The sequence below is a fragment of the Cupressus sempervirens genome, chromosome 9, assembly GCF_028749045.1.
Source record: "Cupressus sempervirens isolate cs-2001-9-10 chromosome 9, ASM2874904v1, whole genome shotgun sequence".
Taxonomy (NCBI): domain Eukaryota; kingdom Viridiplantae; phylum Streptophyta; class Pinopsida; order Cupressales; family Cupressaceae; genus Cupressus; species Cupressus sempervirens.
The window spans coordinates 166,833,106-166,855,313 of NC_143126.1; the positions used below are offsets into that span (position 1 = coordinate 166,833,106).

Here is a 22,208-nt window from a genome sequence, read left to right on the forward strand (position 1 = left end):
GAAAGGTCTCACTTCAATAATCGGCCGCAAAGGCATTGTTGGATTCCTTTCTCTCTTTGCCGATGTCTGGCAAACATGACAAGTCTTTACGTGCTCGTGAGTGTCTTTGAACAAGGTTGGCCAATAGTATCCGACCCTTAGTATCCAATGTGCCGTAGCCAAATCTGATCCGAGCCCTGTTGCCCATTTATCATGAAAATGTTCCAAAATGTTTCTAGCTTCTTCTTTTCCGACATATCTCAAATATATCCCCTCATGATTCTGCTTGTATAATACTGCTCCTTGCAACCTGTATCTTTTGCTCTTGAATCTCAATGCTCGCTTCTATACTGGATTCAAATGTGAAGGACACTGGTGATTTAACAAATAATTGATTATGTCTTGATAACATTTGTTGGGGCACACATCCTCCAATTCGTAAACTTGTTGCACAAGTCCAGGCCCCTCTATTGCCATTTTCTGCGCCAACTGTTCTCCTCTGACCAATTTCATAGGTTGAATTTCTATGTCATATTCTTGGATAATGGCGACCCACTTGCCTCTTCTTTCTCCAAGTTCGTTTTGCATTAAAAGAGTCTTAACTGCTATGTCAAGCACAATTGCATGTACTTTGCTTCTCAAGATGTAATGCTTGAATTTCTTCATTGCCTTCACCAAGGCATAAGCTTGTTTCTCCACATTTGGATAATTCAATTCAGCCTCCCTAAAAGTTGCACTGGTGAATGCTATTGGGTGCTCTTCATCTGCCTCATTCTTTTGTTTTAAAATGGTCGCACACGCGTGATCAAAGGCGAAAGAGTATATATTGGATGGCCTCTCATAATCTGGGCTTACTAGAACTGGTGCATTGATGATAACCTGCTTTATTTCTTCAAAAGCCTTCTTTGCTATTGGAGTCCAATCCATTTTTGCATCTTTCTTTAACATGTCATTCATTGGCTTTACAATCTCAGTGAATGCAGATATGAACTTTCTCACGAAGTTGATCTTTCCAAAGAATGATTTGAACTCTTTCTTGCTAGCTGGCACGCCAAGTTTGGAAATTGCCTCCACTCTCTTTGGATCTATCATGATTCCCCTTTCTGAAATTACATGTTCCAAAAGTTTTCCCGCGGTGACTCCAAACATACATTTCTTCGGATTCAAAGAAACTCCGAACCTTCTACATCTCGTGAAAACTTTCCTCAAATTCAGAATGTGATCTTCTCTATTCTTTGAAAATACTGTTATGTCGTCCATGTAAATGATAATACACTTGTCTTTTAAGTCCTTGAAAGCATAATCCATGGCTCTTTGAAATGTTGCACCTGCGTTGATTAGGCCAAAAGGCATCTTCCTGTATGCAAATGTTCCCCACTTTGTGGTGAAAGCTGTCTTCAATCTATCTTCTTCAATAATTACTTGATTGTACCCCGAATATCCATCCATAAATGACATCATCTGTGCTCCATTTTCAATTTGCAAAACCTCATCTAGTGATGGCAATGGATAATTATCCTTTTCTGACGCTGTGTTCAAATTCCTGAATTTGACACATAACCTTATTTCTTCGTTTTTCTTCCTAACTGGGACAAGATTGGTGGCCCACGTTGAATGCCTTACTGGGAAGATGATCTGCGCATTTAGCAACTTCTTTACTTCTTAGAATATCAATGGTTCTAACAAAGGATTGACTGGCCTTTGTCGCTGCCTGAATGATTTACTTCCTTCCTTTAGTGGAATTGTATGTGTAATGATGGAAGGATCATATGTTTTCAAATCTTCATACCCCTAAGCAATTACATCTGGGAATTCCTTCATCAAACTCAGTATATCGCCTTCTCCTTAGGTGTGCAAACTTTCCCAATATGAACTATTTTGAGACAATCCTCTGTTCCCAAATTTACCTTTTCGCATTCATCACCCCCTGTGGGTTGATATTGCACTTTGTTGAATTGGTCCATGTCGAATATTCTTTCTAGCTCAATCATTCCCTTTGGAATAGTATTTGTCTTCAAACTGATAATTCCTTCTAGATCGATCTATATGCTTCTTCATCCACTTCATCATCAATGATTTGTGCTGTGAAAACATCTGAATTGGTCAAGAATTTGAGGATATGTCTATCATCTTCAAACACTTGGAAGTTCTTGACATTATTTGGTACTGATGGGACCGATGCTAACTCAACACGAAATTTCTTCAAACTGTCCAACTTAATTGGCGCTACTGAGCTTGTAGTTTGTGCAAGGGCATTAGCCACCTGATTATTTGCTCTATAGCTAAACTTGATATTAAAGGCATTGAAGTCCTCTATCAAATCCCAAGCTCTGTTTCTATATCTTTTCAATCTCTTGTCATGGCAAGTGAACTTTTGCTTTATCTGCTCAATTACTAAATACGAATCGCCAAGTACATGAAGTACCTTGGCACCTTTCTTGATAGCACACAACAAGCCTAAAATCAAAGCTTCATATTTTGCCATATTGTTGGTGCAGAGGAATTGCAATCTATGTGCCTCCAAATACGTTGCCCCTATCGGGTTGACTAACTCAAATCCAGCTCCAGCTCCTTGCTTAGTTTTGGAACCATTGAACCTTAGAGTCCAAACTCCATCACTTTCTTGATGATCCTTTTGGGAACCCTCAGACTTCTCTGATCCATCACTTTTCTTCATTTCCAAGTTAGGGGGTGTAGTTTGGTTCTTTGTTTCACCCATCATGCTACCTTCTGCTTCATCAGCTTGTAAAGTTTCCACCTTTTGTTTTCCATGTTGATCAGCTGGTTTTAGTGCCCCTGGGATTCTCTTCTCAACTTGTTCTAAGGCAATTGTACACAAGGAGCAAGATAATTCCAAATGGAAAGCATTGTGGATTCTACACTAGTTGGTAATAACAAGTCTCTCATTGATGTTTGGTTACCCAACTCTATTCCTTGCTATACAACTCTAGTCACGAAGTTCGTAAAATTTTCTAAAATGCCTTCACCATCGTCTGATGAAGTGTTTGGGTTTGACTCAATTAGGATCTCAGTGGAATCCCTTCCTTCACTTATGATATTCATTGTCAACACTTCTGTCTTCTTAGGTCTATAGGTGTTCATACTTTTTTCCGCAAACAATATTTCATTTGGCTCCCCATATTCAGTAACTGTCAATCTCAACCTTGGGGTGCTATCGATTCTGATTTGGTTGGCGAGTCCTCTCCATGGGAGCCACATGTGAGAAAAGTTAGTTGCCATGTATCCATTCAACCTTCTAGCCCAATCTCTACCTAGGATCAATCCATAGGTATTGACCACATCTACCACTGAAATATCTACCATGTGTTTCGTCCTCGGATCAGATGCCAACTGCATGTGTATGTTGTGTAGTTCACCTACCACCGACAGTTCTGTCTTATCCAATTGGGTAACCTTTCTGTTTGATCGCAAAGGTTTGATTCCCAAACTTCTACAAATATTCAGAGGCATGACATTACTCGACGCTCCTGAATCTATCAAGCAATTATGGAGAAGCTTCCCAAATATTCTCACTGATAGTAGGAATGGGGCTGGCTCATCTTTCCCTTGATAATATACCATAGGCGTCTTATGTACTTGCTTCGGCTTCACTCCAAAATCTATCAGTTGAATTACCTCTTCTTTCTTCACAGTTTCCTTATTGTTTGCTGGGTCTCGACTCCTTTGAGTCTGTTGTTCCGCCGGTGTTGATCCTGGAGTCCAAAGCGTAAAATTTCCAAATTAAAACTTTTGGACAACTCCAAAAAATTTGTCAAGGCAATCCAAAAAAAGGAGGTCCCCAAAATTTTGGGGTGATGATGTGAGAACCTCACAACAGGTTTACACCAGCCAATTGCATTTGCTGGGCCACCTCCAAGGCCTTTTCAACAAGTCCATTCTTTGCATAACTTGATATACTCGTGATATTAAATTTGTAGAATTATATTGTTAACTGTTGTCCTTCTAGGATTCAATTGTGTGATTACTTGCATCATTATTTTAGATCATACTTTATTATCCATCATAGAGACATAAACTGTTGAATCTAGATTTCTCATACAATTAAAAATGTTTCATTTATTGTAGAAATCTGATGAATTTAAATAATAGTAGAGTAAAATAGAGACCATGGAAGAAAAAGAACTCAGCATTTGAGTTCACTTTATATTTACAGACTATTTGTTGAGGTGTTCTCTGAGCGATTTTTCCATTGTTATCTCTTTGTTTCATGCATAACATTAGACTTAGCAAGGCATCTGAATGAAAAATCTGAAATAGAATGTTGAAGGTTGCTTTAATTTTCTTGGTATGTTCTATCCACAAATTTCTGCCACATATATTGCTGATTAACTGTATGCCTAATTGTTAAGCAAGTATTTTTTTTAGAATGCTTGCCTATATTGTTTTGAGGATCAAACAGAGTTCCTTACCAACAAATATGTGTAAACTGCTTTATAGAGCATGTCACGAGTACACCGAGCAGATGCTGGTATGATTTCTACAATCTCCAAAAGCTCACTTTGGCTTAATCCTGCATTAAATGCTATGTGAACCAGATACTCATCCGGCATATTAGCAACAGTTGATACTGTGTTCTTGTTAAAGCTACGACTATTAGAGCTCTGTTCCAGAGCTTCCTCATATCCCAAACATAAATCAACAGATTCATCTGTTTTGCAGTTGATATATTCTTGAGCAATGAACTTGAAAAAGATGGTTTCTCATGCTTTCAACTTCAGGGCTGAATGCAATACCAACATTACTCTTGATTTCCATGGGTACAGATGACAGAAAGGCTTCAGTAGTTGTAAGCTCTAGCTGAGAATCAATCCTAGCTTGTAATTGGGTTTTTTCATTTCTGGATCTACAAGTCAAAGCTTCAGAGGGCAGGGAATACAAAAAATGAATGGGTATTACATTAGATCTATTCCCAATGGCAGCAGCCTTATGATACCTTCCAGCAATTTGCATTTCACTGTTTTAGTGTACTATTCCCTCTGTGACCCCTGTTGCAGAGAACCTATTTGTTTGCATACATGATTATAACAGGGCTGACATATTTTTCTTTTATCCCATCTCTGCATAGAAAGTATTATCCTATCAAAAAGATGGAAAGGAAGTACCGACAGGTCCTTGACACACCAGTCTTTGGCTGTAGCTTCTCTGAAACTTGTACTTAATTCACTACAAAACTGACATTCGGCCATCATTGCAGGACCTAGTCCTTGTATGTTCTGGATCAAGAACTTCCATGCAAGCCATGAAAGCAAGTGATTCACTCATCTGCCAAGGGAAGCAAACACTGGCATTTATGAAGCACTATCAGAGTGTCTTCCAGCTCTATAACACTACCTGAGTAAAATACAAATCACTTATTTCACGTAGACTTCCTATTCCAAATTCTTCAATCATTTTGAAAAACTCTGCTGCACATCTCAAGGCTGCAAGATCCTGCAAAATTTAATGGGTCCATGAGAATGGATGAGCCATGGCAAAACAGAACAAGAAGTTCTAAGATCTCAACCTCAATAGTACATGATTTAGGTGACACAATTTCTGAGGAATGACAACTTCCTTTTCAGATAGCCACTCATGGAAATAAGAGGATTCTGCACCAAAGCTAAGAACAGGTGTAGGAAAAACACCAAATAGATTTGGTCAAAGGTCTTATGGAACTTCCAAACAAATGCAACTGCAAGATGTAAACTGTATACTATATATATTACAATGTTACATACTATACATATTACATACAGAACTTGAATTACTAGCAATGAAATGATGTTTGAGTAGAACATATCAAATTTATTCATAAATGAACATAGCAAAGTTGCAACACGAACCAGTACCATTGAACATTCAACATAGTAACATAGTGCATATTAACATACCCAATACTGTAGTAACATTCAGAAATTCAAAATCAAATAGAAGTTGAAATTATCAACAGTTTTTCTTAGTTATATTAGTCCTATCAAAGATTCAAATATCATAAAAATGGTTATAATGAGTAGCATGATATGAATCACGACCAATATCAAAACAAGTACAAAGTCATGTTAAAATGTAGTGAAGGCAGGCATCACAAATTGCCCAAGCCAAAGTCCTCATTTCTAGCAATACTGGACTCCTCATGGTCAAGTTCGGCCAAAAGAACACCAACCTGCCCTATAACGATTCCTGCTGCAATATCATCTTCATCAATCTCAGATGGATCCTCTAGATCTACATCCCATCGTGCCATTGGGCTCTCTTTGTACATTTGTGTACAACAACTAGCTTCTTTGTTTTCGTAGAGTTAAGTCTGTTCCTCTTAACAAAGTGGATGAGTCTATAAGTAGACTAGTTCCTCTTTGCAAATGAGGAACTAGAAGCCTGAGATAGCATACAAATGGCCAGTGTGCAAAAACTTGAAAAGTCTTAAGCTCCCTTAAAAACTTAAATAGGTTCTAAAGCTGAGGAATTACAAACTTGAGATAGAAATCAAATGGCCAGTGTGATAATATTTGCCCTCTATGATCCATGACATATCCACCACAAAATCAGATGTTGCTGTGCCATAGTTATGATATCCATGTTTGCCAAATCTAAGTAACCTGGAACATAATAAGTTTTAACATAATGTCATAAATATACCCTATAGTGAAACTAAAGTTAATAAATTCTAAACAGCAGAATTTACTAATAAAGAATATTGAATGACCAATTACCTTTTAAGGGCAGAAAATTCTGTCCAATTGAATCTCACCAACAGTATCAGCATCAAACATCTTACCAATGCATCTAAAGTACCTTGCCATTACCTCATCATCCTGAAGTGGTGAAACTCTACCAGGCCTAGGTTATGTACCGCTTAAGATTCAATGCTTAGACAACCATATACAAAGGAGTGTTCAACTTCTCTAATTTGCAGTGAATGATTGGCTGAATGTGCTCATTGTAGAAAGCTAAAGTGGGGTCCCTCTCTTGCACAACCACCCTTATCTGACCAAACATAGAATCAACACCATATCTGATCATTTGTTAGACTTGAGTAATGGCAGAGACTATATATTTTGCATCACTCCAAAACTCATCACTTTTTACCGTGTTCTTCACCCTCGTCCCTTGCTTTACCTTGGCCTCAACCCACCAATTCCATTCCTATGTCATAATCATGAGTTATAGTAGCTCTTGCAACTCAACCATACCTGATCACCTGGAAAAAAACTTCACTCTGAAACTGATCACTCTTCGCTGTGTCCTTCACCCTCTTCCTTTGCTTTCCCTTGGCCTCAACCCACCAGTTCCATTTTTGTGTCATAACCATGAGTTTTTGTGGCTCATGCAACTCAACCATTCTCTACAAGAGAATGTGTTGTTACTAAAGTTTGCACCCATGCTTGGGGAATGATCCCCAAGCAACCTTGTGAAACATGGAAACAACCTCAATTGTGTGACTTGCACTTTGACGTTGAATCTCTGTAGGATGCTGACTTTTTTACAATTAAGGTGCACCTAAACTACTACTCTTGAGGAAAAGGGGGAAGGAGGATTGCAAAAAGGGATATGCAGAAAGGGAAATGTGACAATGCACTAGATTGAAACATGGTTACTATCGTTGCCTATAGCTGCACATAACATAAATAAAAAACTCAAATACACAATCCTCAACTCTAATCTACTCTCCCAGGACTCACATGAAGGCTGCAACTTAGTAGATGCTGCAAGGAAAAGGATTTTCACTACACAACAACTGCAATCAGATCTAACATGACATATAAACTAGGAAAATATGACAAAATTATTCAACATAAGGCAAGGAACACATACATATGATTGATGAAAAAATAAGGTAAGAACATAAAATTTTAATAATGCAAGGCAAAAGGAAATAAAAAATATAAGGCATAGCCATTGCAAATGTAATCAAAGAAGAATCCAAAATATTTACAAAAGATTGCTTTTTATAGAGCAAGCATAACTTTGAATATAGCAATGAAGTATAAACCCCAACCACATTACAGATGCTGAAATAAATGAAAGTCTAATCTCTACATGAAACTCATTTGCGAAGTGATAGAAAAGGCCACAAATGAGTGTATTCAATAGTTGAAAGGGATAAAATATCCCTGCAAGTAATAAATAGGCATGGAGATGCATTGACTTCGTGTTGTCAAGGCCAAAGAATTTGGAGCATTGAAGAATATACATGGTAACATGCTCAAGCCGCTAAGAATCAAATCATGATGCTGGCAAAAAACTATCAAAATGGGATAAACACTACTTCTTAACCCACTTGTAATATTAACCCATTGACTTCACCATTTTGCAAGGGCCCCAACAAGCTATTGCGAAAATGCAAAAGAAACCAAGGCTGTTGATTATTGTGAAGATGCATGACATAAAATTTAATAAAAGATGGCAATAGCATTGGCCCACATCACTTGACAATCAAAAATTTTCAATAGTTGAAAGGATAAAATATCCTTGCAAGTAATAAATAGGCATGGAGATGCATTGGCTTCGTGTTGTCAAAGCCAAAGAATTTGTACCATTGAAGAATAGTCATGGTAACATGCTCAAGCTGCTAACAATCAAATCATGATGCTGGCAAAAAACTGTCTAAATGGGATAAACACGACTTGTTAATCCACTTGTAATATTGACCTGTTGACTTCACCATTTTGTAAGGGCCCCAACAAGCTATTTCGAAAATGCAAAGAAACCAAGGTTGTTGATTATTGTGAGTTGCATGACATAAAATTTAATAAAACATGGCTATAGCACTGGCCCACATCACTTGACAATCAAACAAAATGGATCCACATGGCAAAATCTGATTGGTTTTTCCATTTCACAAAAGGTAAAAAAGGACCCTGTGAAACGAAGATAATCTAACATGTTATTCCACTGCGAGACATTGATGAAAGATGTAAAATGTCTTGCTAACGACATCCTGTATATGTATTTTGGTTAAACTTGTTGTATGTTCCATTGACATTTTCCCATGGGGGTAACATGGTGCATCAAAATGCCAAGTTTTCCCTCTTTTGATACCTCAATAAATTGCTGTATCAGCAAGACCTAAGAGATGCCTAGCCAACGCCTTGTTTTTGGATTGAACCTTTAGGCCCTTGCACATCAGAGAGACTCTTATTGACATCGGCCTCTAAGTGGAGGGATAACACAAAGGTTATTTGTAGATAACATGACTTGTTAACCCCCTGTAATAGAGTTCAACCTATTAAAGAGATGTCTTAGATCAATTATCTCTCATGGGTTAGTGGCAGCAAAAATAACCGACAAAATGTAAAACGATGCATATCTAGTTTCAACTAGTCTCAAGAACTCCTTTGTGAAGCTCTTGAAGAGTGCATGTGAAGTGTGGTGATTGGAGATACACATCTTTACATTTATCGTGTCATAAACCCACTCCTTTAATCTAGTCAATCTTCCCCATGTCCTTGAGTGCATTGTTCATGGCATTGATAAAACATGGGGTCCACCAAATATGTCTTAGACTGACTCAACAAGATTTACTACAACTCTGCTGCATTTGTCACTAGTTGGACCACATTTTGTGGTCCAACCTCCTCAATAACCTCCTTTAGCACTGGAAACTGAAAATCATCATCTTTGCCATGCCTCGAGTAATCAACTTCTGTCAAAAAGTATGGGCCCTTGGTACATGTGAGTTTGTGACCATGATGTTGATGAGTGGATGATGTTTGTCCACCCACCCATAATTACAATCTAGCTCGACACCCTCCACCATGCCTCATCCGCTCCATCAAAATGCCGATCTTGTTATACTGCCTATCCAAGATCGCGGTTCTCAATTTGTGTTCACCTGGTGGCACAAATGATGCCCCCCTCCTTCGCCGCCAAGGACATCGTCTCCTTATTAAGCTACATGCAATTTATGGGATTGGCAAAGAATACGTACCAATGGCATCGTCAAACCGATCCTTCATGTGCACATTAAACAAATCAGCTATGGGGTTACTTGAACTTCTTGCCTTGCATTTCCCCTTGTGCTTCCCCGCCTTCGTTTGAATGGATGAAGGTCTAGAAGTTGATTCTAATATAGTTCTTGCTCTATGAAGCATGATACGAGGAGTATGTTGCTGCCCTTGCAATTGCTGAATTGCCTGAACCTGTTGCCTAGTAGCCACAAACTTAGGCACTGAAACCACTCTATCACCAGGAATGCCTCAAGTTGGTTCATCTCAATTTTATAGTTGACATTGACATTTTCTATATCTAACAAAAATTTACATGCACTCACCCCATTTCCTGTCAAAAAGAACATGTGTGCATTTACTCTAGTGATTGCTCCCAAACCATTATGTACCACAAAAATGACATTTCCACTTTCTTGTGCCACCACTTGTACGGGTTGGGGCTGATACTCCCGTTGCAAATTGTTTAAGAGGAGACTTTTGATCATAAGGACCCCTAGCAAATAGTGTCAAAATTTGGATCAACCCCATGGTCACTTTCCTCGTACTTAGGTTTATATTTTGATTGACTTGCACCCTCAGAATACATTTGCATGTCTTCTCTACTATATTCTTGACAATGAGAGGTCATTTAGACACTGCGTTTCACCAAATGATAAAATATCAGCCTAATTAGCAGTAAAAAAAAAATTGTTAAGAAATTAGTTTGAATTTCAACCTAATTAAAAAATTCAAATAGGCTATAATATTGAATGCTAAATTTTTTATTTAATAACAAAAAATAACAATGAATTCAAACATTTAGAATTTTAGAAACAATAATGCTTTCAAAGTTCAAAGTTCAAAAACCAAAAACCAAAAATCTTTCAAACAAGAATTTGAAACAATGAAAAATAATTTAGAAACATTAATCAACAATATTTTCATCTTTGGTGGAGATTTTTAGGACTTACTAACCAATTTCCCAGTAATTAATTATTTTGGTAGGGAATCATCTGATAATGTGTAGTAAATGAAGGTTGTCATGGGCAATAAATATTGTAAGTGGGCCTTTGTCACTCGTGCCAACTAAACCTTTCTTCACAAGGAGAATTGCCTCTGAGGTTTTTGGGAAAATAACTGTTGTTTGTAGTTTGTATAGTCCTCATGTTTGATGGGTCAAGCTACAAAAAAAAACATGTATGGTATCCTGTAGCATCATGGCTCTAATGCTCTAATTTTAAGCAATGATGTAGTGTTTTTGTGTTTCATGCCCATTTTATGTGGCTTTTTAAGTATTATGGGTTGGATCTTAGATCTAGTCAGTAAGACTTTCTAGCATAGAATTGAGTAGTAAGTATAACTTGGTGAAATGGGACCATTTTGTGGTTTCCAATGATGGGTCTAGTTGCCTCTTAAATAGTTTGAGTTCTTGAATTCTTTAGAAGCAAGCTCACTTTTACTATTTGTGAGATATGTGTTGAAATAGTTTGTTTCTTGTAACCAATGAAGGCAAGCTATCAAGCTGGGGGTTTATCAGCAGAGCAATGATCTACAAATGGTGCTTATTGCATGAAAAAGGTTGTAAGTTGAGTTCGACCAACTTTGTCTAGTTGGGATTTGTACCCTCTATTAGATGGTCCCTCCTAGATGATATGGTATTAGTGGAAAGTCAAATAACCCTTTGAGGAAATTCAATGTGCTTGCACAAATAAGTTTGTGCATTGCGCTCTCTTTGGAGTTAATAGGGATGGATTGAGAAGTTTTTGTTCTTGGGTCATTGGGTGATGAACTACTTAACATTCATGGCTAGTTATGTTGAGAAGGTGAGTGCTGATTAAGAATAAAGATAAGTTTGACTCTGGGGTCCTATTTCAGTTCTAGGGAAGTTCTTGGGGCATTGGATGGCATTGGATGATTGATTACTCAAATACATACAACTTGCTATGTTGCAAATGTGAGTGTGTAATAATATTACAAAGTAATTGTAAAATACTTGCTTGTTATCAACAAAGATTGAGAGGTCTATATATACAAAAGAATAAAGCGATGTTAACGATCGTAAAGAATAGAAATATTCTATTCTAGATAAAATAAAGCTAAAGAAAGCTAACAGATAACTACAACTAACTAAATATTAGAAACATTCTAATATTTACAATAGATTACCATTAACTAATAATAGACGCTTATCTATTATTGTAATAAATAAGAACAAAGTTTAGTTTGAGTCCGGGGTCCTAACATGCAAATTCCATATCTTCACTAGAGTAGTTTGATTGTGTATATTAGGGGGATGACAAAGGAACAAATGAAAACATTCCGAGTGTAATCTTAATAAGATATATCATACGAGCAAAAAACATTTGGGGAATTAATTGGCAAACCAAAAGTATAACCTTTTTTGACAAAAAGGGGGAAAAATTGGATTTTCAAATAAATGTAAAGAATTGTATAAAAATAGTCAAAGAATTATATTTTCTTAAAACTTAAAGAGCATTTCCATAGCTTAGAGATATAGAGAGAATAAAATAGAATTTGACTAATGAATTGTAGAAAATAGATTTTGTTGTCATGTTGTTGATTGCATAGGCAAATATAAATATTTAGTTTCATTAATGTTCATATTGTTGATTGCATAGGCAAATATTCAGTTAAGATTAAATATTACTCAAGTCTATGAAGTACCTGGGATCAAAAGACAAGCCGCCCCCCCCCACCAAATTCCCCAATGTCTTCGAGATGGGGATGAGGGGGTGTTTTGACATTTTTAGCGGCTTCACCCATTCGCTACCATTTTGGTGATGCCCCTTAAGGGGAAGGGGGGCATAATTGCATCCCTTGATACCTCTGTGAGACAAACAAGCATTACCCGCTAAATCAAAAAACTCAAGTAATATTTAAACTATTTTATTGGTTGTTTTGTAACCCTAGGGTGGGGCCCATGTCTTGTGATATATTGCTTGAAAATTTGTTGTGGCTTCATTTGCATTTATTTATTGGTTTCCAATGTTTGCAACAACAAAGAAAAGGGTGCTTGTAAGAGTGAAGAGTGATTGCAAGTCAAAGAGGAGTGACAAGGAGCAAGATGAAGAGGAAGAAGATTCTTCATCTTTTTGAAGAGATTTTTCAAGCAAAAGGTAGTGTTTCTTACTAATTTTTTTTTTTAATTTCTATTTTTCAAATAAATTTTCATTGTTTTTAGTTTTATATGTCTTATGTTGCATTTTTTATAGTTATTTGATTTTTATTTCTAGATTGAAGTAGATTCTTGTTGTTTTGTTTTTAAATTTTTGTTGCTTAAATTTTATCCGAAAATTTTGTTAATTTAAAGAAGGGCATAGGTTGAAACCATGTATTTATTGTTTTTTTGTCCATTTGGTGAAATGTGATGTTAAAATGAGCTCCCGTAGGTCATGAAACAAGTCAAAGTGATGATAAGATGGAATTGGAAACTCATTCTTATAGTAGCCAAGAATATGAACTTGAGATGGTGATGACACCAATGAGGGGGATGAGCATGAACAAATTGAATCTCAATTCACAGATAATTGGCTACTTGGTCCACCATCTACTGATTGACTTTTGATGAAGTGGGATAGGGGTAAACATGATCCTAGATCTCCTCGTAGACAATTTGCAAGGAGGATAAATGCCCCAAAACAATCAGTTGGTGGTACAAGGAAGTGGAAATGCAATATTTGTGGTACAAAATGGTTTGGTAGCATCACTAAAGCGAATGTACACTTCCTCTAGGTTGAAATCATGTATTTATTGTTTTTTCCCTTTGGTGAAATGCAATGTTAAAATGAGCCCCCGTAGTCATGAAACAAGTCAAAGTGGTGATGAGATGGAAGTGGAAACTCAATTCTTATAGCAGCCAAGAATATGAACTTGAGCATGGTGATGATACCAATCAAGGGGATGAGCATGAACAAATGGAATCTGAATTCATAGATAATTGGCCACTTGGTCCGCCATCTATTGATTGCCCCTCCACACTTTTGATGGAGTGGGCTAGGGGTAAATATGGTCCTAAATCTTCCTCTTAGACAGTTTACAACGAGGATAAATGCCCCAACACAATCAGGTGGTGCTGCAAGGAAGTGGAAATGCAACATTTGTGGCGTAGAATGGTTTGGTAGCATCACTAGAGTGAATGCACACTTACTCTTTTGGACTGGAAAAGTTGCAGGAGCATGTGAGTTTTTGAAGCTCACTAAAAATTTGCATTATAGAATTGAATTTAACAATCTTTGTGGTATTCGACTTGGGAATTGAAATGCCTACTACCTTATCTCTGGTAGGCAACAAATTTAGTGACTATGAAGAAATAAATTCAGTAACTCTAATCATCATATTGTAACCCCTTGTTTTGATGTCCCCAAAACGTAGTGGAGGAGGGCTTTAATCCTTACTAGGTTACCCCCTGCTCCGACGCACCCCAAGGCGGTGTAACTATGTAGAAAATAGATATTTTTTTGTTTATATTCATATTGCTGCATAGGCAAATATTCAGTTAACTTTTTAAGAGGACAGACACCAAATAATTTTCTAATTCTGAGAACAAATTTTATCACACAATAATCTAGTTTTTGTTAGGAATTTATTAAGAGTGGAACTGGGAAACTGTTTTTAAAGTGATCCAAGGTTTTATTGTGATTGAGGCAAGGAGTTTTGCGCACTGTCTACGCAGCAACATATTTGTACCTTGGTAAAAAACATATTGCTAGCAAACGATAGTATGTTAGCTAATTGTATTAATATGTGTTAGTAATTTGCAAACACTTACAATTAAATAACATAATTGCTAACATATTATTGTTTGTTAGCAATATGTATTTTACCAAGGTGCAAATATGTTGCTATGTAGACAGTGCTGGAGTTTTGTAGGGGTAATTCAATATTTGAGAAAGATATGATAAAGCAGTTTTGGCCATTAAGTATGGGAATTTAAATATTCAAAGATCCTTTTGGTGGAAGAAATATTGTCATAAGAAGTTGAATTATTAAATCCTTGTATTCATGGCTCACAGAAAGTTCAATTAGAGAACGTAAATTTTTCTTTATAGAAAGAGTGAAAAGCTTGTTAGAGAAATGATCATTGATCAATAAGAACATAAGGTATGTGTCCTTATATCCATTATAAAATATCTTTAGAAGTTTAAAATTTCATTTCAAAAGCTTGTAAGGCAGAATTTACTGGGAATATTAGAGCCCATCTAGTCTTATTAAATGAATGGAGGGGAGTGTGGAATGAAACAAAATGGCGGTTGCTAATGATGGTATTTGATAGTTAGAAATGGTCTCTATATCACAACTAAAATGGTGGAAAGTTAGTGAAGGATATAATAAAAGGTAGAGAAATAATAAGCGTGTAAAGGATGAGGGCTAGAAAAATAATGCTTGGGGTCTTAGTTTTCACATAAAGGCCTTTGATGACACAAAGGGAACAAGAAGTGTGTAGTTATGGACATCAATTTGGGATTGTGGATACATCCCATTTCTCTCGTAGACCAATTGTGGTCTACCTCTAGCTCCACCAAAGGTGGCTTGTCGCCTATGTGTAACAACTTGGAGAAGTGTGTGATTGGGGAGTCTTACAGAGTTGAACTTTGAAAACAAGCTTTTGGATCATGGAGATGTTAGGGTTGGAGTATCAACCTTACATCCTAGTCTTGAGAATTAAAAATTGTGATTTTTAGGCTACAGAGTGCAAAAATGCAAATTTTCAAGGCTATAGAAGGTTGATATTGGCCTAAAAGACTTCTCAAGATGGGGGGCTTAGTTGGAGCAAGTGGGCTATAGTGACATAAATTTCTTTGAGATTTTAAGGGTAATAGTGCTTTATGCATCATAGTTTCTCTCACATTTTTGATGTGGGAGGCCTGATTTTTGAAGGAAAATGGTAAGCCAAATTATGATGCATGTTATGGGGGTCTTCATAAGCCATCTTCCAATGGAGATAATGGAGCCAATAAGAGCATTGGATTTATCTTTGCATTGAGGCATTATATTTTGACTAGAGATTTGGATATTGGACTTAAACTAGAGGTTTTGGTGCCACATTTTGGGTGGTTTTAGTTCATGGTTACGTAATTACCATTTGATGGTTACATGTATTACTTCTCTTTGTTGGGTGATTGAGATGGAGGTTTCATATTGAGCTTTGTAGGTGTACTATTATATTGCAAGAATTTCTCTAGTTCTCTTGTTGGTGGTACTCGTTTACAACTTACATTCTACAAGTGTATAGTAACCATTTGATTACACTGAGTTTCTTGTTAGGGGCTTAGATTCTACAAGTGTATAGTAACCGTTTGATTACATTGAGTTTCTTGGACTTTGTGTGTTTTCTCCCATAGTGGTTTTTTCCACATAAATTACAGAGTTATGTATATTGTTTTTGTTTTTGTTTCCTTGTAATTGTAAGATCAATTTATTTTTTGCACATCCCTCGCATAGATTAGTGTGGGAAGTATATTTTGCTTCTCTTCCTTCAAGAGAGTGAGCCCTTTTTTGTGGGGATTGGATGGCTGAGGGTCCTTCAAATCTCAACTAAGCTACCTAAATTGGAACAAATCCTATCTTTATCCTTACTTCCGAATATTGTCTTCAATATGCTTTTCTTTTCTTCATCCCTTCTCCTACGTTACTGGGGGACGTGTTTCCACCCTTAAGCCCCAAGTTTTAGTTTAGGGGATAGGGGGACGATAGGAGATGTTTCCAAGCCGTCCCCACCTAGCCAAGAAAACTGGAAATGCGTCCTCGAAACTTAGGAAGCAGTCAACAAGTTTCGGAAACTCGTTGACCGTCTTGGGGACTGATTTTCCGTTACCTAGCCATTTCAGGGACTGCTAAAGTTACCAATTAAAAAAATATTTTAAACCCAAAAACATTAAAAAATGATTTTTTCCCTGCGGGCCCTGCGTGTTGGAATGAAGACTTGAAATAAATTATAAAATAATTTTTTTATATTTTATAAAGCTTTAAGATTATAACTTTGTTTGTATAACAAAGTTTTATTTTAACTTTGCATTCTTGTGCCTAACACAGAGATGGATGATGTAGAATGTAGTTGTTAAAAGGTTTTAAATGTTTTAATGCAGGTTGAAAGAACTTTAAATGCAGGTTGAAAGGAAGTTGTTAAACGCAGGTTGAACGTAGCTGTTCAATGCCTATCAGGTTGAGACTTACTATTGGTATTCTTAGATGATGATTGAAAATGATGCTATCTTCTATGATAATTCAATTAGATGCTAATTGCTATGCTCTATGATCATTGATGAATTATTATTTGATTAATATTGAATGGAATTGATTATTTTAAAGCATTAAACTACGTTGCTGTGATGAATGTGAAACTGATGAATATTTGAAAATTTATACGTACATACATACATACATAGCCATCCCCTGCTGTCTCCTGTTCTAGCAAAAAAAAAACTGACCCTGAAACCTGTTTCCCTGGCCCCCTGTCCTGGAAACTTGGGGTAACATAGCTCTTATAATTTTCTTATAAGATGTGCTCAACTTGCTATAAATCTGCACTGCCTGATGAATTGATTGAACTCTCCTTAACATTTTCTAGTTGCTAGAATAGTTATTTTTTATATTTATCCCTCTCAGACATTTTGTACTCGACATCCCATTTGCATTTTACAGGGCAAATATTGTCTTAAATGGGCCTCGGATCCTAACTCCACTTTGCAGGTTACAAATGTATATAAACTTCTTATTACACCGCATTCTTGCCTACCTTAGGTAAAATGCAGCTCATTGTGTTGATTAGTGGAGTGCAAATGAATGCAATCTTTGTGTTTCTACAACTCGCTCAGGTTTTACTTGGAACAGTGACCAATCAATCATTTACCTGGCTAAAATTGACCACACATTTTGTCAGAATTGATGCAGGAATGAAATTATGTACTATTGGATTAGCTAGGTTTTCTTACTTGAGGTTGCAATAACTATGGAAGAATTTTATACATGTGCCTAGCTGCAACATTCTTCTTGATCTTCACTCTAGAATACTTATTGAAGGATCTTTAGCCTTTGTTTTTGGCATAATCCAGACAATTTGATCAGGTCAGTGTGTCAGAATATTTGTTTTTGTCAAGTTTTAGCAGTGTGTGTCTTAAGACCCACCTTATATCTTCAAAGTCCAATTAGCTAAATTTGGACAACAATGATCATGAACTCCATACCTTTCTAGCCCCTGGGAGCTCCCTACTTGGTTTCCTTCAAGATATTGTGATATTGCTTTGAGAACTCGACTGCCTAGCACATGAATTGTCTTCATTGGATGGCATATGCGCTCAGATTATGTATGAAAATGTATCAGTGGAGCATATGCTTGTGTGTGTGATTAGAGAGCATACCAGTTGATTCCTCCTTTCTAATGCTCAATTTGGTTGTAGTTTGGAGTTTGGTGGATATGTCCTACATTCTCTAAAGAGATTACAATTCTGCACAAGGGATTAGTGTGTACAATAAAATGCAGTATTTTCCTACATTTTGTCGAACTTATTTTTCTTTATTTTTTGGACATGCGTTTAGTTCTTATCCTTTTTATAAAAAACTGGTGGTCTCTTTGTTGCTTATGATTCCAAAAGGCTGTCTGAATCAGTAGGCATGCAAAGCTAGTTAGGGGTAGTTTAGGGTTATCATGATGATTAGGACTTTTTTTGTTAAATTACAGAAACTCCAGAAGTTGATGCTCTTAACTTTCACTTTAAAAGTAAACTTGAGTTTGTTTCAATACTTCCATATTAGTGGGTATGGTAGCACACCACAAGAGTTCAGTTAAAGGAAATGTGGTGTTAGATTAAAAAAAAATGATATGATTCTAACATTGTACTGTTGAGAAGGCCACATATAGCACTGACAGTTTTATTTGTTGATAGTGTTCTTATATTGTGCCTGTTATTTTTGATGTCTGATATTATCTAAAGAAGAAGAGAATTGTGCTTACCGTTTCTGGCTTAACAGATTCTAGTTAGATTTGGCTAAGATATACATGCTTATCTTTGTGCTGAAACTGTTTGGTTGCAGTATGAACATATGGTATTATGGGAGTTGCTTACTCAAGGTCACCACGAACCAGATAAGAAAGTTGGCCCTGGCATTGAAGCATTTCAGATTAGAGTCCATCCAGAGTTTCAGAGCAGATGTTTTGTCTTGATAAGGAAGGATGACACCATAGATGACTTCAGTTATCGCAAATGTGTAGATAGCTTACTCCCACTGCCAGAGAACATGAAAACATCTGGAAAGAATTTTGGGTCATTTGATCAAAGGAAAAGTAATAAATCAAAACGAGGCCGAGGTGGTTGGGGTGGTGGTAGAGGTGGAGGTGGTCGAGGTGGCAGGCATGGTGGTAATCATGGCAGGCATGGTGGCCGTGGAAAGGGTCGTGGTAGGAATTGAAAATACAATTAGTTTGGATTTTCCTGTGTTTAGGTATAATTTTATTTTATTTGTCTGGATTGCATGTTCTTCAAATTTTGGGAACAAAATGCCTATTGTCGAGGCAGTAATGAGTAGATGAAAGTCAGAATTTTGAGGTATTTATATAGGAGAACTACTTACCAGCAAGCAATATTTTAGCCTGCTGGATATCTGAAATTTCAGTTATTTTATAATTTTAATTCCATAACCTTTCTTTTCTGTTCTGTCAAATATTGAATGGAAGTATGTTCAACAAGATTTGACCAAAATGTGGAATTCCTAAATATTTTTCACCTGCAATGCAAGTAGAAATTTGTTTTTTGCACGAAGAATTGCAATGGATTGTGTACACAATTTCTAAGGAGTAATGAATAGGTGTTGTCATTTAGTTCTCTGAAAAATCGTGTGCATCCAAAACAAATTGAGCCATCTCTGCAGTACTATTTGCAAAGTACTTGGAACTGTAGATCCTTGCCAATTTGTGCAGTACATTGCACTACAGATCCACATGAATTCTTTTATTTTATCTGTGTCATTTTTGCTCACATAATTTTTTGGTTCAAGGGTTTCGAAAAGGAATGACAATTTTAAATCTACTTTATGTGGGTGCATCTGTATTATTTCTGAGTGCTTACAATGCTTAATGCATATGACTGAGTAAGGTGCATTTCTTTAAACGACCTAATGTTTAATGTATACAAGGTGCATTTTTCAGATGACATTGCTTCTTGTAGAGCATGAGAGTGATTGATGTCTTGACCTTGTGGCTGTTATATGTTATCTTTATCGAAGGTCTCCAGAAAATGAGACTGAGATGACATGGGGAATGTAGTAGGATATATTGACGAGAAATTCTGACATTGTTTAAAACATACATAATGGGGTTGAAAAGGCACTCATCCCATGGTGGACTCGCTGGGTTTTATTGTGCTTGTTTGAAATATGATATGCAAGGCCACAAGGAAAGTTTTCCTTTTATATGTTGTAGGGATTTTGGAACACTTACGTTTGAAGTTTCAATGTGAATATGTTATGGTTTGAATTTCAGGTCTTCAGGATTCGCTATCTTTTTATTGAAGTTAGATGAAACCATAATAATAACATTTTGGGGTAGGATTTCTGAAACTGGTCTTCATATTCTATATCCTTGCAAAAGCTTCAGGATATTATCTCATTTTTCCTCTTGGAACACATTGGACAACCTTTCAAATTTAGAGGTCAAAGATCCAGTTTACTGTAGAATTGTGTGACCAGTATAATATGTCCACACAGAAGATACTACAGTTCACCTCAATGCAAATTTTGCTTTAGTTCATGTAGTTTACCATCTGATTGATATGTGGTGCTGCTTGAGTGGAGAGCGATTGGTAAATTGATTGCAGAGTGAAACAACTCATTGCAATTTCAGAATAGGAAATATTAACATAGGGTATGGACGCTACAGATTGTGAAAATGAGTAAGGGAGGCAGGGCAACATATCTGCTAGACTTTTCCTGTGAGTAATACTTGTCTTTCTACAAGAATTGGTGCGGTGAAGGGGCATCAAATTCTAGTAGGGTGTGATGGTAAATTGTGCTAACGGGTAAAACAGTTTTACTTTTTGCAAAAGGTTCTTTATTAAATTTCTTTGAATATTATAAGCAACTCAATTAGAATTTGCAAATGAAAGAAAGCTTGAGTGAAGATTTCAGAAGGTCACAAGTAAAAGAGACAGTTGCACAATAGCTTTTTTCCCTGTAAAAGGTGGATTGTTGTATGCAAGAGTTTCCATGTGCACCATGGCAAATCATCATACTGATATTGGATGGTTGATTGTGGTTTGTCGGCCAAGACTTGTTCTGTTTGGCAAGGTGGTGTCTTGTGCTATAGTTTCCAACACTGCATGGGCAGTTGAATGCGATGCATAATTTGTCATATATGATTTGTAACTGTATCACCTGTTTTGCGTTTCATGATCTTTTGTGTGGAACTTCACAACTGCTATTAAGTATAAGAAGGATGAACTAAATATGTTGTGAAGTGAGCAATCCATTAAAATTTTAAACAGGTTTTAGAAAATGGCATTATATGGTAACCCGGGAATTGTCTTCCATCTCCTGGGATTTGTCAATGGAGATGGAAGCACGTCTCCAGTATTAGAGATGTCCTCACTCAGGGTTCTTTTGGTCGCCTTTTCTTGTGGTCTCCAAAGTCTTCTAACCGGAAACTGATACCTTCTGCAGTAAAACATAGGGCAAAACACATTAAAAGGAGGAAAAGGAAGGCATAAAAGTAAAAAAATGATCCCCCATAATGTTTCATGCTGATAGTTTAGAGGATACAAAAATCTATGCAAAGTTATAAGATCTACTAACTCCGTAGGGGTATAATAGTTGTATGACTGATTTCTTCTTCTTCTAATGGTCTAAAGAGAAATTGCCTTTGCTGTTTACTATTTTTGTACGACCGTTTCACAGTTCTTGTTTTCAAAGTTCTATGCCATGATATTTTTCAGAAATTGTTAAATTATATTTAGAAAAATGGTGTATCCACGTACCCATGTCTCCTATTTTTTAAGATTAGTTCCACTGATACTAATATTAGTTTTTGGGGTCTTCTAGTACACCTGTTTCCTAGCAATTATTAAATTGGATAACAAAATAGAAATAGGAGATGCATAGTAGATTAGAACCTGTGCTCCAAAGGGTTTTGGGGAAGTGGACATTTTAGGGGACATGAACGTGGTTTTGGGGACAACTATTACAAAAATAAGGTTTTACACACACACACACACACACACACACACACACACCATAACATTGTAGCTAGAAATCAAATATGCATACCATAACATTGATAAACCATTCACCATAGAC

General features: G+C 36.6%; 1 protein-coding gene across 1 annotated transcript in view; it reads left to right on the forward strand.

Moving 5' to 3' along the window:
* LOC149538028 (uncharacterized) overlaps positions 1-19,571 on the forward strand; it is a 40,262-nt gene extending 20,691 nt beyond the window's left edge. The window contains exon 2 of the mRNA XM_089799425.1: positions 18,957-19,571. Coding sequence (XP_089655551.1) covers positions 18,957-19,331 — 375 coding nt within the window. The 3' untranslated portion in view covers positions 19,332-19,571. The remainder of the gene's footprint in view (positions 1-18,956) is intronic.
* The last annotated feature ends 2,637 nt before the right edge of the window (positions 19,572-22,208 follow it).